The 15233-nt window shown below is 43.7% G+C and overlaps 2 protein-coding genes across 6 annotated transcripts; one reads left to right on the top strand and one right to left on the bottom strand.

Moving 5' to 3' along the window:
• Positions 1-14: 14 nt before the first annotated feature.
• On the bottom strand, positions 15-1469 carry fam136a (family with sequence similarity 136 member A). The gene is made up of 3 exons (XM_062478482.1): positions 1186-1469; positions 957-1097; positions 15-839 (listed from the first exon to the last, which is right to left on the bottom strand). Exons 1-3 carry the CDS (start codon positions 1270-1272, stop codon positions 651-653), a joined length of 417 nt encoding a protein of 138 aa, XP_062334466.1. The 5' UTR covers positions 1273-1469; the 3' UTR covers positions 15-650.
• Positions 1470-12149, top strand: pcyox1 (prenylcysteine oxidase 1). Of its 5 annotated transcripts, none has more exons than XM_062478470.1 (7): positions 1470-1707; positions 4793-4938; positions 5145-5351; positions 6929-7103; positions 9502-9713; positions 9982-10134; positions 10334-12149. In XM_062478470.1, exons 2-7 carry the CDS (start codon positions 4827-4829, stop codon positions 11002-11004), a joined length of 1530 nt encoding a protein of 509 aa, XP_062334454.1. In that variant the 5' UTR covers positions 1470-1707; positions 4793-4826; the 3' UTR covers positions 11005-12149. The 5 variants fall into 5 exon arrangements, with proteins under 5 accessions (XP_062334454.1, XP_062334456.1, XP_062334453.1 ...); XM_062478472.1 differs by having other exon boundaries at positions 1470-1767; positions 9541-9713; XM_062478469.1 differs by having other exon boundaries at positions 1470-1767.
• The last annotated feature ends 3084 nt before the right edge of the window (positions 12150-15233 follow it).

Below are 15233 nucleotides of genomic sequence, written 5' to 3'. Positions count from 1 at the left end.
AACATCAGTCAAGACCATTCAAGAATGTTCTTTAATTTCCATGCTTAACAGATTCACAAACAAGGTGAAGTTCGTTCCACACTCGTGGACAGCAATCAAAACAAGTATCAGAGGTCAATGGGGAAGAACAGTCACACAAAGGTAGCAAAGATTTCAGAGCACAATTAACAAGGAAGAGTTCACTCAACAACTGTTCAGTTGTGTTGTAATTCACCTTGATCCCAAAAGTTCAGTGACGAGATATCAGGCAGGGTTACTATGTTTTTCATCTGTTCTTGTCAGCTTGAAAACCACAACAAAATAGGTATTTCCAAACTCTGGTACTGTAACTGAGACAAAGAATTTGAAATGGACAAGCCTTGTACATAAACTGGCCAGGTTGCAGAGGATTTGAGAAGAAAGTGCCCTCTCCCCACTGTAAAGCCTTCAGAATAATCTTTTGAAGCAGAAACCCAACCTCCCAAATCCAACTTTATTACATCTTCCATTGTAACTTATTTTCACTGCAGTGTACACCATTACATTGAGTTAGTTCGTAGTATAATTCCTTCTCCTTCATTAGAGGTAAGTAAACTATGAACTCCTCCCTGCTCATTGTACTATAGAATGGGGTCCAACCTTTCTTAGTGAATTATCTGTAGCACATCTCCTCACTGAGGTATAGAGTCCAGGTTGTCTTTGAGTCTGCGTGTCATGCTAGGAATTAAGTTGACATGGTCATCCACACAGCTACCTACACAACTTTCCATCAGTGCTCGTACCGCTGGCTCCTTGTCCCCTGAGTCAAACAGGTCCTTGGCTTTGTCGTTGCAATGCATAGTGCACCTGCTTAGTCGATCCTGGAGATAAGGAGTAATTGCTTTAGCCTAGACCGTTGGCAGTGAAACGGCAACATGTGATTTGATATAATCACATTTGTGATTACATGCATTCGAGGTGGTTCTTGAAATACTCACTTGAAATTTCTCTAGCTCGGAGGTGACCAGTCCTTGAGCTTGGGCCAGAGGCGTGTGACAGCGGTCAATACAGTGATGCACCTGTGACATCGAGTCCGTGGAGTGCTCACAACATTCTGCACTGCATTTGAACATGCGACCCTGTTTACATTAACACAGATAATTCCATTGGTAAATTGAACAAGAAAACACTGGTGATTTGGAAAAGTTGTATGCTACGTCCACTTACTTGCATTTTTCTAATATGGTCTCTTTCCAATTTTTGAACCATATCCTCTATCACTGACTGCACACGAGCTTGATGCGCCTCTGCCATCTCTGTATGCAGCGATCGATATAAGAACCACAGCTGTAAAATGTGGTGCTTTACAGGGGAGTTGTGTTTGCACAACAGAAACTCAAACTACACAAAACGTATTGTATTCTATCTTGAGGCTATTTGAATTGCCGTTGAGGTCACGTCCCGAGAAGGCATGGCTTCATCACTTCAAGATAACCCCTTTAGCTTTCCGCTTCCTCCCTCAATTTCCGGTTCCGTTTACAAACATGGTTGCAACATGATCAATGTCTCATTTGGAAAGGCTGCACCTTTATAGATACAATTATCTAATCTTTTCCCATTATTATGATCAGAGAAAGAAATGAGTTACTAGTTTGCTATAGAGTTACAGAACTACCGACCTAGGACACAATCCGAATCAAAAGCACTCGAAGAAAGAACCTGATGTCTGCTCCTGAACGGACTTAAATGGTGTGTGAAATTCTGATATTGCCACCTTTTTGAGCACGAAACAACCATTTTAGGTTCAAGGTAGGTGATATTGTTTTCTTAGATTGTTAGACAACACAATACAAAGAGATACGGTTAAGTATTGTTAGGTTGAACCAGAGAATGTCTAATATGGGGAGAACTACTCTCGGGAAACTTCCGGGTTCTGAACTGGTTGCAGTTCCACTCTAGTTCCATATGAGGGCGCTAACGGTCGCGTGCAGAATGAATGGAGGTCTATGGAGCTATACCCCTCAAAATCCACTTTTCTCAGGATATCCTTTTTTGTCTAGTAATTTGAATGCTGAATTCGAAAGGGGAGGCAAAAAAAATACACACTGCTGGGTTTTAGATTTTCTAAAAGTCGCCTTTTGTTCTAAAAAGCCTTTTAAAATGTTGATGACGTCGTACACATTGTACGGCCAGAGATACTGCATTACGGCAAGCTCTGGTCACTTCCTTTTCTCTCTCGAGGCATCAACAACACAGCTGACAGGTTAGGCTCTCCTTGACAATACACATGCTAGAAAGAGTTTTGGTTTGCTGATGTTGTTGCTAATGCTCTGACATTCTGGTTCCGCTTCGGATGCCATCAAGCGGGATCTCTGGTCGTAGTCAGTCCTTCACTAACCAATCAGCATTCATTAGCAGAATGCTAGCGTGTTATGGGCAACAACGACTCACCCTGTAAGAAATCGAAAGGACATACTCGTTCATTCAACTTTCGACCTATAATCCATGTTTGACATGCAAAAACTACAATAAAATCTGAAATTTATCAACGACAATCAGGTGAAAGAGACACATTTAGCCGTTTAGCTCCATAGATTCCCATTCATTTTGCACTCGACCGCGATCACTCCCAGTGGAACTTTGGTGGAACTGCAACAACATTCGGAACAATGGGGCTTAAAGATCCTGTAAAGTGGAATTGAAAATGAGTTTTAAGTTCATCACACCACAGAAGAATGTGTTATTAATTACCCATCCAAATTAGAATGAAAAAAACACACCGACAAGCATGTTAAATTAGGCTTTGAAATCGTGAGAAAATCTTCTCTGCTTGAGACTGGGGGGGGGGGGGGGGGGGGGCGCGTGTCGCCTGAAGGAGCTGAATCTCCGCCCCCTCGAATTTATTGAATTTAGCAACAACAGCAACACTAGCTAAATCATTGCAGATATCAGAACAGACCTACCTGCAGTCTCTGAGTGTTTTATGTATTAAAGATCCTGTAAAGTCAATTCCATGATTTGCTTCTCAGTACATTATATACGTGTGAAATGAGTTCCTGAATGGGCAAAGCGCTAAAACTTTGTCGCACCGAAAAGTGTAGTTAGACCGTAGAACAGTTTCTCTTCTTTTCAGATCAGGTTTTAATGGGCGGGGCCAAAAAGTTACCCATCTACGTCATTTCGACCCATCTATGTCAGATCACTGACTACTGTACTGTTATTGTAGCCTACAACAGCTAGCTAGCTTCAGGATGTCTCCCTGCATCTTCCCTGGATGCAAAAACTTCAGCTGCGCTGCAACACTTGAATTTCCCTATTGATGAGGAAAGGAAAAATAGGTTGATTGATTTTGTGGAGAGCCACGCTGATGGAAAGCTTCGGATCAACTCCAACAGCCGCCTCTGCAGTGGATAAGAGAGTCTGCTAAATTACTAAATGCAGTGACCATTTCACGGCGGATAGTTTTAACATGGACCAGAGACAGACGGGGTTCGCGGACACACTGCTTCTCTTGCAGCGCAGAGCCGTACCGAGCATCGCCCTCCCGGCCGTTCCTCCTCCGGTCGCACCTGGACAATCCACCGCCACCAGCAGTTCATCACTCTGTTCTGTGTGCTTGTTATAATTATACTACATAACTTTTCCAGAGGTATCTCTGCTATGAGTTAGTGCAAACCGCTAAATTGATATTAGGCTACTCGGTGTAGAATGATGGTATTTTGGTGAAATGTTAGCTAATGTGTTAGAAGTAGCCTAGTTGGAGAGCTCACTGTCTGCTGTCTCTGGTGTCCATTTTTACTGTTACAGCTCACATTTCATTTATATGCATCTGTATGTTTCACTCATTGAACAAATAAATTCTATACGGTTTTGTTCGGCTTGACGTAGCGTCCATTATCTGGGTCGGAGGTAGCCTACTTGAGAGAGCTGGCGTCTTCCAGCAAGGGGGCCGAGCTTCAGCTCCTTCAGGCGACACGCCCCCCCAGTCTCAAGCAGAGAAGAGTGCTGATTTTTTCACGATTTCAAAGCCTAATTTAACATACTTGTCTGTGTTATTTTTTCATTCGAATTTGGATGGGTATATAACACATTATTCTGTGGTGTGGCGAACTTAAAACTCGTTTTCAGTTACACTTTACAGGATCTTTAATTACTTTGTCTTTGCATCGTACCAGCTGAGTAACAGAATGCAACAGTCTGTGATCTGACATAGATATGTCAAAGTGACGTAGCTCGGTACGGATGGGCAAACCGAGGCTTTCCGAAACACAAAGACAATTGAAACATTTGAGTCGGGGCCTTTGAAATGCTCGAAACTTACTCAATTGACATCTGGAGCTGTGACAAACACTGTCAAGTGACCGGAAGTGATTTTAAAGCCCGTATCGAAACGTTGTTCCGATGCAGTGAGTGTTAAATGTGTCGAGACAGTATCGACACCGTAGTACCGAGCGGTCCATCACTATAGATCGGTCATTTTTTGGCTCCGCCCATTAAAACCTGATCTGAAAACGGAAGAGAAACTGTTCTACCTCCACATTTCAGTGCGACAAAGTTTTTGCGCTTTGCACATGCCTTCAGGAACTCATTTCACACGTATATAATGTACTGAGAAGCAAATCATGGAACTTGCTTTACAAGATCTTTTATAGCGAGTGGACAGGCTCTCCGTAGACGGGCTCTGGTTGAACTTTAGTAGTTTACACATTAAAGACGTTGATTTCCTGCCTCCATTAATAGTTATCAGTCATCTCTTATCATTCACAGCCCATACAGGCTAGCTATCATTTTCAGTGGCATTGTTATTTTATTCTGGATGTGTTTATTTTCACAGGCGCCTGCTCATGTGAATAACTGAATTCTTCAAAATGACTTTGAAAACCTTGTCAGTCAGGGCTCTTCTCTTCTTGGGTCTGTGTCAGACTGGAAGGAGAAGTTTAGCCTCAGCTCCTGAGCTAAAAGAACCACCCAAGAGGATAGGTAAGCCAGGCTAAGACCAAAGTCCAGATTCTACTTATCATTGGCACTGTGAACAGGTTGTGAGGCTAGCCTAATCTATGCATGTATTTGGAGAAAGAGTTCTGTTGGTATATGCAGCATTTGTATTTAGCTTTTTGACCAGAGTTCCGTTGGAATTTATGGTTCCATTGTTGAAACCTTTAGTTTTGATTCACCTCATTTCACAGCTGTGGTAGGAGCAGGCATTGGTGGAACAGCAGCCGTGTACTTCCTGAGGGAGGAGTTTGGAGCCGGGGTGAAGATTGATGTGTTTGAACCGGGGACCATAGGTGGGAGACTGGCCACCGAGAAGATTGGGGACAATGAGTATGAGACAGGGGGCTCAGTCATTCACCCCCTTAATCTTCATATGAAGCATTTTATTGAGAAACTAGGTAAGGTTATTATATACTACTAGAGTTAAACTGGATTGCCCAGAAACAACAAAGGGTTTCACAACGGTGGTTCACTTTTTACTGAGGTACCGCGCCATGGTTCAAGATAACAGATAAAAAGGTATAAAAGCACTGCCTACTGACCAATCACTTATTTTGAAAAAAGTTATTACAATTGTCCTAGAAGATTCCATGGACCATGAATAGCGAGAGGGTAGTTAGGAAGTTTTGTTCAGAGACCGACAAAACCCTTTCCCTGATGATCTATGGGAAAGATATACTATTGATTCTCAGCAAATGCGAATGGCTTATTTTACACACCATAAGAATACACCTAAGCAACACATTCATTTTTTGGAATACACAATTGTAATTACTGTCAGATATACTCGTGCCTCAATGATGGGGCAGTGATATTGATAAGCCTAATAACTTACACATTCAGACAGTCAGATTTGTTTTTGCCAGCTTTCCTTCCTTCCATTGGCAGCAGTAACTTATGTTTTTTTCTTTAAGCCTGGATTATTAAAATTCTTCGTATGTGTTTAATATTATAGTTTGTCCATCTTGTGTAATATGCATCTCTGGTAGACGTGTCCATGTTTGTGATTGGTCATGTTGCAAACTGCAAATGTTTACTCCTCGACAGGTCTGCAAACGCCTTTGTAAACCGAGATAGTTTTAAACAAACGTTTTAACAAATCGAGGCGACAAAGCGTTTGCTGACCTGTCGAGGAGTAAACATTTGGTTTCTTATATACTACAACAATACGTGGGAAGATCCCAAATCAAACACGTCGAATCTGGATCAGACGCCATGTTGTCAGAGCAATCAGCTGCACTTGCACTGGTGACGTCACTACATCTCCAACGCAACATATCAACAACATCAATTCGTCTTCTGTCTGCTTCAGATACTTCTTTAAAACGGGAAGCGATTGCGGGGCGTTTGCGGACCTGTGCTAAAACCATATTTGGTTGTTTTAGTTTTTTTTTTAGGCAATTTAGGCTACTTTGTTGCCGAGCAGATGCCACGTTGTTAAGGTCAATGGCTACATCTCCAAGGCAACCGCTTGTTGCTAGGTCCGTAAAAACGTTTCTTATATACTAGTGTAATAATTGGACCAATACGCTGTTCCTATTGGTCTAGAATACGTTCTCAAAAGTTAATAAATCCGTTTATATACCTCCTGAAAGTTCGCAGAGGTAAATAAACGTTTTACGGACCTAACAACAAGCGGTTGCCTTGGAGATGTAGCCATTGACCTTAACAACGTTGCATCTGCTCGGCAACAAAGTAGCCTAAAAAGCCACAAAAAAAAGCCTAAAACAACCAAATACGGTTGATCATAGCTAGATCGCGAAAACCTGGGTAGACCTGACTCAAGTTGATAACTACCGTGGTAAATGGTAACACTACTTATGCGTGATTGCAGATGTTAGACTTAGTAAAGTCACTTAACAAAAAGATATCCTGGGTATGTTGAACTTGCTTTGTAGTATAGGCCTTAGGTCTCAGCGTATGGTATATCATAAGTGAGAAGATTTAAATCCTATCTTTAAATATTTTTTTACAGGGATTTCTCAGAGAAAGGATGTTCCCTCCAAGATGGCCATCTTTGATGGGAAGGAGCTTACCTTTGAAGAGAGTGACTGGTTCATTGTGAATTTCCTCCGTCTGCTCTGGCGATATGGTTTTAACTTCCTCCGCATGCACATGTGGGTGGAGAGTGTTCTTGACAAGTTCATGAGGTGAGAGGTTGTTTTGTATGGTCTGTATTTCAGGCTGGCACATTTCAGCATCAGCATGTTTAAAAGACTTAATTTGTCTGCATCAGCAATTTATCTTATCCTCTATTCACAGTGCACATTCCCCAAGAAGCTTATTGACATGGGATCAAACACAATTATCTTTTCATACTACACTGAACAAAATTATAAAAACTAGTGGTGGGCCGTTATCGGCGTTAACGCACTGCGATGCGACTCTTATCGGCGATAAAAACAATATCGCCGTTAATCTATTCTCAAAGTTGTGTTGGGAGCTGGGTCTATACTACGCAAGCTATGCGGATGTATACCTGGCAGAATTGCACTGTAGGGGGCGAGAACGAGTCTTTGAACCTGTGTGTATGCCTTGTGTATGAAATTATCACATCAAACGTGACGTGCTAACATGGATGCAGCTATGAAGCCACCTGGTTTGCTTCAGGGAAAATGTATTTTTAAGAAGCTTCCCAATGGAAACCTCGACAAGACTAAGGTTGTTTGCACCTTGTGCTATGCGGAATTAGTTTACTGTAGGAGTTCTTCCAGTCTCAAATACCACCTAAACGCAAAGCATCCCTTAGCTAATGCGGAAGATGCCGGGCCAAGCACTGATGTAGCGCAGGGGAAGAGTCGTCGTCAAACTACGATGTTTGAGTGCAACCGAGGCAAGCCCGTCAGCACAGCTCTATCAGCCAAGCTAACTAATCTAATAAACAGTTAATAAACACAAGTACATCTTATTGAACATAATTTATTTTCATCACCAATTATCATAGTAGAACAGCTTTCTCAAGCAGTTTGTGATGCATTTTGGAAGCAGGAGATGAGCTCCTAGTCTAATGCGCCACCTGGCTTGAGAAACCCATTCTCAAAGACTTACTTTTAGTCATTATTTGGGTAGCAAACATATTCTGAATGCCTTCGGCGGAATTCAAATAAGCCATTTTAATCTAGATTAACGCCAAGATTACAGTGAGATTAATCTAGATTAAAAAAATTAATCTATGCCCACCACTAATAAAAACACAACACTTTTGTTTTGCCCCCATTTTTCATGAGCAGAACTCAAAGATGTAAGACTTTTCTATGTATGTTTCTATGATTTTTCTCAAATCCATCCACCTCACAGTTGTGGCATATCAAGATGCTGATTAGACAGCATGATTATTGCACAGGTGTGCCTTAGGCTGGCCACAATAAAAGGCCACTCTAAAATGTGCAGTTTTACTGTATTGGAGGGGTCCGGGGGGGGCCAGAAAACCAGTCAGTTAGGGTGAGAATTTCTGCACAAACTGTCAGAAACCGTCTCAGGGAAGCTCATCTGCATGCTTGTCATCCTCATCGTCCTCATCGGGTCTTCCTCATCAGGTCGGGGTCAGGTCGAGGGTTAGCTCGAGGGTTAGCTAACCCTGGCCTGACCCTAACCCTAACTGACTGGTTTTCGGACCCCCCCCCCCGGACCCGCCCAATACAGTTAAACTACACATTTTAGAGTGGCCTTTTATTGTGGCCAGCCTAATGCTACGGCTAAACCAAGAGCGGAAATTTTGCCGTGCGGAAATAGAACGTTCACAGAGCGGATCTTTTATTTAGCCGGCTACACTGGACGCGTTGAAGATGAATCCGTTTTGCTGTCTTTGTTTATTTGTTTTACAAACACTGTCAACTATCTTACTTCCTATTTAACACTTTAATCTATCTACTTACTATCACTGTCGTATCTTCAAATAGAAAAGCAACGTTAAATCTCGTTAAATCTCCATGGAAACAGCTCTCGAGGTTTGGGAAATAATCGGATGTATTGCTTCCTTCATTATTTACATAAAAATATATAATAATTTTCATAGATTTATTACCAGACTATGTAAAAAGTGCCACGTAAAGCTTGCGGAAAATAATAAAAATAGAAACCAGTCTATTTCTCAATTTTCTGCGCGGAAATTGTTGGCGTGTACATTTCGTTTCCGCGCCTGGTGTTGCCACTGTCATTGCTTACAATGGATTAGAACTCTGCTGAGTCCACACTGCGTCCGCAAAACAAAATTTCTGCGCTTGGTGTAGCCACGGCGTAAGGCACACCTGTGCAATAATCATGCTGTCTAATAAGCATCTTGATATGCCACAACTGTGAGGTGGATGGATTTTCTCGGCAAAAGAGAAGTGCTCACTAACACAGATTTAAACAGATTTGTGAACAATATTTGAGAGAAATAGGCATTTTGTGTACATAGAAAAAGTCTTAGATCTTTTGAGTTCAGCTCATGAAAAATGGGGGCAAAAACAAAAGTGTTGCGTTTATAATTTTGTTCAGTGTATATAGGTTCTACATCATTATATTTTACTATTCGTTGAGCATGTTCCTTGCCACCTGTTTGTTCAGGATTTATCAGTACCAGCAGTTTGGGTACTCTTTCTCCAGTGTGGAAAAGCTCCTTCATGCCATGGGTGGTGATGGCTTCCTCGTACTAGCCAATCAGACGCTTGAGGAGGCCATGCTGGGGGAGGGCTTTTCTCAGAGCTTCCTTAATGACATTGTAGCACCAGTTACTCGCATAAACTATGGCCAGAGTGTCCGGATCAATGGTTTTGTGGGTGAGTTTTACACACAAAAAAGGGGGGTAAAAAAGTTCACAGTTTACTCTGACTGCCGCATGACCCTATATTGCTATCAAATTTAATAAAAACAGGTCACATATTCTAAAACCATAGTGGTTTTAGAAACATGCCTTGTAGAAGCTAATCATTTCTAGCAATTTAACCCTAAAGCATGCTGCCTGCAATTTCTATGTGTTATTCTAAATTGAATTTAAATTTAGTGTTTGGCTTTAACGCATATTTAATTTTATTCTGTTGTCTTCAGGGGCTGTCTCTCTAGCCGGGGCTGATCCAGGCCTGTGGGCAGTAGATGGAGGCAACAAAAGAGTGTGTACAGGCCTCCTTTACCACAGCAAGGCCGAGCTCATTCCTGCTAGAGTGACCGCCATCTCTATCAAGGTGCGGCACTCCAAGTCAGGTACGATTGAGGTCAAATCTTGAAGACTGGATTGCAGTTGTGCAAGACATAATTTGGACAGTAACCTGCATTACCTTATGTACTTTCATTGTCTCTGGTTATTCTGTTTTGGATTGCGCTGTCTTGCCCTAATTGAAATTCCCCTAGACTATACACCATATTTTACTATCTCATTATAACTAGCTTTTATCATCCTTAGGCTCAACAGGCAGTTTTTACGAGGTAAACTACGTTGGAGAGTCTGCCGCCGGCCACTCTCTCTATGACATTGTGATCATAGCCACGCCTCTTCATCAGGAAAAGTCTGACATCACCTTTGCAGGTTTCTCTCCTCCCATCCCTTCTCATTACCCAGGGCGCTACCACCAGACTGTCTCTACCCTGGTCCATGGCCTTTTGAATGTGTCCTTCCTGGGTACCACTGAGCAGCCCTCCCAGTTTAGGGTGTCAGATATTTTTACCACAGACACCAAGGGCTCCATCATCAAGAGCTTGAGCTCCATCGACCCTGTACACATCCCGCCAAGCTACACCCGCCCCCCGGCAAGCCACAACAAGGTGTGGAAGGTTTTCTCTCATCAGCCTCTTTCTCAGGAGCAGCTTCATAGTATGTTCCTTTCCTGGGACTCTGTCTCTGAGACCAGGTGGCTCGCTTACCCTTCCTATCGCCCGCCCCACCGCCGGACCCCGCCCTTTATCCTCCACGATCGCCTATATTACCTGAATGCTGTAGAGTGGGCGGCTAGTGCCATGGAGATGAGTGCCATCTCAGCTAGGAACCTGGCACTGCTGGCACACCACCGCTGGTACAACCAGATGAGCAAGATTGACCAGGAGGACCTGCACACCCGCCTGAGAGGGGAATTGTAGATAGAGGTGTAGGGGAGGGATGGATAGATGTATGGAAAGGAGGGTTGTATGGAGGGGAGCATGTGGAGAAAGTAAAAGAGATGGAGTCTAAAACAATAACTATCAATTCGAAATTTCACATTGTCCTATTGCTAGACACACTGAATCAACCTGATACTAACTATCACACCTCTCTTTGCTGTATTTTCAATAGATCCAGTCACGATGCATAATACCAGCACCAAATATTCCTCAAAATTTTACAAGATATGATACTGTTTCTATTGATCATTGTGATAACATTATAGAACACACTTATATGACAGGGTTCAAAATACTTTTTCTACTTAATGCTTTGGATTTCTTTTTTTTACCACCAAACAATTCTGGGCCACTCAAACATGTTTTAATGTTCAAATAGCTGCTAAGTTAATAAGTAATTTAGATTAAATAGAGGTTAGAACTCAGTACATGCACAAAGTCCTGTGGCTAATTGTTTAATGACATGGTCTAGTGAAGTGACAAAGTGAATGATAAATCCTCTCAGGGAGGTGTCAGTTATTTATCGACATCAACTAAACCATCTGCTAATCTTCCAACACTAAGTGATATCATATGAAAAATGTGTAATGTTGTGAACTATAGTGCCTTGTAAATTACTAACCAATATGTAGTTATTGGACGTTGACTAAGCATTTTAATGGCCTTTTGTCTGTGTGTAGCATATATACATGTATGGATAAAGCTCTTTCATCTATAGATGATCATTACAGTTACATTCCAGTCACTTTGGTACATCTCTCAGATCACAATTGAAATTCTCAAAATAATTGATTAAACCTCCACATAATCTAGTCAATTGTGTTCATCCTAAAAGCAACTTCACATTCTTTTGAACAAATTGTCAATGCTTTGGTATTTTCTTGCATATTATTATAGAAAATTAGCTTATTTTTCATACATTATCAATTGCCTGTGTCATGTTGATTAAAATGTGTTATACTGGTTCTGTTCTGAAGTTAGTAATGTCTTAACCAATTGTCATAATTATAATGCCCCATACCAGCATTGCATGTACAGTCCTGCTGAAGGGGTATTTCCTATGTTTACATTTCTCCTGATTAGTAGTTTTTTCCCTTTGTGCTATAAAACAATTTTGTCCCTTTTTTCTGTATCAGATTGACATGGTCCTTTAAACAACAGTACAAACAGTAAAAGTGTGGATGTGAATCCTGTTCAAACTCTTGCAAGCAATCTCCCACTTACAGTATGTAATGTGTAGCTTTGTTCTGTTGAAATTGATATATGCCATACACAAAAAGTGCATCCTTTGGCACTTTCAATCGTGCAAAACCAAAGTTTACAACAGAAACTGCTTACAGAGTACACTGTTGTATTGACAACATGGTTAAGCATGTTAACCATCTTGTTTGTTAACAATGAGACAAGGACTTATCATTCTGATAGCACTTTGTACTAATTATTTTGATAAATGCTACCGTTTTGCTAATGTTAAGGATGATTTGAGAAATATACCAAAGCGACTGAGATATACTGTAAAGTGTTTATGGGTGGTTGACGAGTAAAAGTTGAATTCATGACCATCTTATTCCACAGGTAAAAAAACACTTTTTAAACAGCATTTGCTAAAAAATATAATTTTTTTACAGGGTTGTCTAAAGGTCGTCTTTGGAGATATTAACCCTATCACATCCAATTGGAAGACACTTTGCAATTAATGTTTCCAATCATCAATAAAAGTGACAAAAATATTTTGTGTGATTGTCGCCGAACCTGACGAGCAAACCCACTATAGGCCAGGAATCCCAGGACACACCACAACAGAGACAGGAGTTATGTTTAGAAAAGTATTTACTTTTATTTGTAATTCATAAAATACCCCTGGATCAGGTTTAGCGGAGGGCACCGGCCAATACACAAGATTAACCCTTGTGCTGCCTTCGGGTCACATGACCCAAAGGTTCATAACGAACCATCGTTGTGTTTACCCAATTTTACCCAATACAAAAACAAATAAAAATAATTTTCTTTTAACCTTCTCAATGTGGGGGGTCTGAGACAGCCCAACGGTTAAAAGAAAATGCTTCACTTTGTTTTTGTATGCGGTAAAGTTGTCGCAATACGATGGTGGGTCACAATGACTGATGGGTCAGAATGACCCGAAGATAACACAAGGGTTAAGGAAATCGTAAAGACACAGATCACTGCACACAGATCCATCTTCAATCCTCACACGTGCACATAAGGACACCCAGCCTCAACCTGCAACTCCCAATAAACCCACCCTCAACGCTATCCCTTGTCCAGGCAAACACAGACAGATAGAAAAGAAAAACGTCCGTTTGGTCGGGGTCCCTCCCGACCAAAAAGAAATAAAAAATATCAGGAAACCCAGAGTGGAAGACAGTCCAGCCCCTCTCAAGGAGACTGGTTCCGGAGCCTATGCTGTGCGTCGAGGCGAGGCTGACAATATCTAGCCGGAATCTCTCTACCTCGCGCACCAGCTCAGGCTCCTTTCCTGCCAGCGAGGTGACGTTCCACGTCCCTAGAGCTAGCTTCTGCAGCCGAGGATCGGACCGCCAAGGCCCTCGCCTTCGGCCGCCGCCTGTCTCACACTGCACCCGACCCCCATGACCCCTCCTGTAGGTGGTGAGCCCTTGGTGAGAGGCGTCGAGCTGGGGTGGGAATACTTGTTTCCCCTCGGTTTGGCGCCTGTACATTGGGGTTCACCCCGGTGGAAGATAGGGTAGCCTCCCTCCGCCTTCGGGTGGGGGGACGGGTCCTCACTGTTGTTTGTGCTTACGCACCAAACGGCAGCGCAGAGTACCCACCCTTTTTGGAGTCTCTGGGGGGGGTGCTGGAAAGCGCTCCTCCCGGAGATTCCCTCGTCCTCCTGGGGGACTTCAATGATCATGTGGGCCTGGAGGGGTGTGATTGGGAGGAACGGCCCCCCCGATCTGAACCCGAGTGATGTTTTGTTATTGGACTTCTGTGCTAGACACGGCTTGTCCATAACTAACACCATGTTCAAGCATAAGGGTGTCCATATGTGCACCTGGCACCAGGACACCCGAGGTTTCAGTTCGATGATCGACTTTGTAGTCGTGTCGTCGGACTTGGGGCCGAATGTCTTGGACACTCGGGTGAGGAGAGGGGCGGAGCTGTCAACTGATCACCACCTGGTGGTGAGTTGGCTACGATGGTGGGGGAGGACACCGGTCAGGCCTGGCAGGCCCAAACGTAATGTGAGGGTCTGCTGGGAACGGCTGGCAGAAACCCCTGTCAGAAGGAGCTTCAACTCCCACCTCCGGGAGAGCTTCGATCATGTCTCGGGGGGGGCCGGGGCTATTGAGTCCGAATGGGCCATGTTCCGGGCCTCCATTGTTGAAGCGGCTGACCGGAGCTGCGGCCGCAAGGCGGTCGCTGCATTTCGCGGCGGTAACCCTCGAACCCGGTGGTGGACTCCGGAGGTGAGGGATGCCGTCAAGCTGAAGAAGGAGGCCTATCGGACTTTATTGGCTGGTAGGACTCCAGAGGTAGCTGATGTGTACCGGCAGGCCAAGCGGAACGCGGCTTTGGCGGTCACGGAGGCAAAAACCCGGGCATGGGAGTTTGGCGAGGCCATGGAGAATGACTTCCGAACGGCTTCGAAAAGGTTCTGGACCACCATCCGGCGACTCAGGAGGGGGAAGCAGTGCACTGTCAAAACTGTATATGGTGGGGATGGTGTGCTGCTGACCTCAACAGGGGACGTCCTGGATCGGTGGAAGGAATACTTCGAAGACCTCCTTAATTCCACCAACACGCTTTCCGACGTGGAGGCAGAGTCTGGGGACATCGGGGGGGGCCCTTCTATCTCTGGGGCTGAGGTCGCCGAGGTGGTTGAAAAGCTCCGCGGTGGCAGGGCCCCTGGGGTGGATGAGGTCCGCCCGGAGTTCCTTAAGGCTCTGGATGTTGTAGGGCTGTCTTGGTTGACACGACTCTGCAACATCGCATGGACATCAGGGACAGTGCCTCTGGACTGGCAGACCGGGGTGGTGGTTCCCCTCTTTAAAAAGGGGGACCAGAGGGTGTGCTCCAACTTTAGGGGGATCACACTCCTCAGCCTCCCTGGGAAAGTCTATTCAGGGGTCCTGGAGAGGAGGGTCCGTCGGATTGTCGAACCTCGGATTCAGGAGGAGCAATGTGGTTTTCGTCCTGGCCGTGGAACAGTGGACCAGCTCTATACC

The sequence above is a fragment of the Osmerus eperlanus genome, chromosome 14 (assembly GCF_963692335.1).
Source record: "Osmerus eperlanus chromosome 14, fOsmEpe2.1, whole genome shotgun sequence".
Classification (NCBI taxonomy): domain Eukaryota; kingdom Metazoa; phylum Chordata; class Actinopteri; order Osmeriformes; family Osmeridae; genus Osmerus; species Osmerus eperlanus.
The sequence above is the reverse complement of the archived record's forward strand: the minus strand, read 5'-3'. Positions and strand labels throughout refer to the sequence as shown.

Excerpts from the sequence above, each read along its gene's own strand:
- pcyox1 (XM_062478470.1), top strand. The coding sequence starts at position 4,827 with ATGACTTTGAAAACCTTGTCAGTCAGGGCTCTTCTCTTCTTGGGTCTG. Across the intron at positions 7,104-9,501 it reads GTTCTTGACAAGTTCATGAG|GATTTATCAGTACCAGCAGT; the intron begins GTGAGAGGTTGT and ends CTGTTTGTTCAG. Across the intron at positions 9,714-9,981 it reads CCGGATCAATGGTTTTGTGG|GGGCTGTCTCTCTAGCCGGG; the intron begins GTGAGTTTTACA and ends TGTTGTCTTCAG.
- fam136a (XM_062478482.1), bottom strand. The coding sequence starts at position 1,272 with ATGGCAGAGGCGCATCAAGCTCGTGTGCAGTCAGTGATAGAGGATATG. Across the intron at positions 1,098-1,185 it reads ACCATATTAGAAAAATGCAA|GGTCGCATGTTCAAATGCAG; the intron begins GTAAGTGGACGT and ends TAATGTAAACAG. Across the intron at positions 840-956 it reads CCGAGCTAGAGAAATTTCAA|GATCGACTAAGCAGGTGCAC; the intron begins GTGAGTATTTCA and ends CCTTATCTCCAG.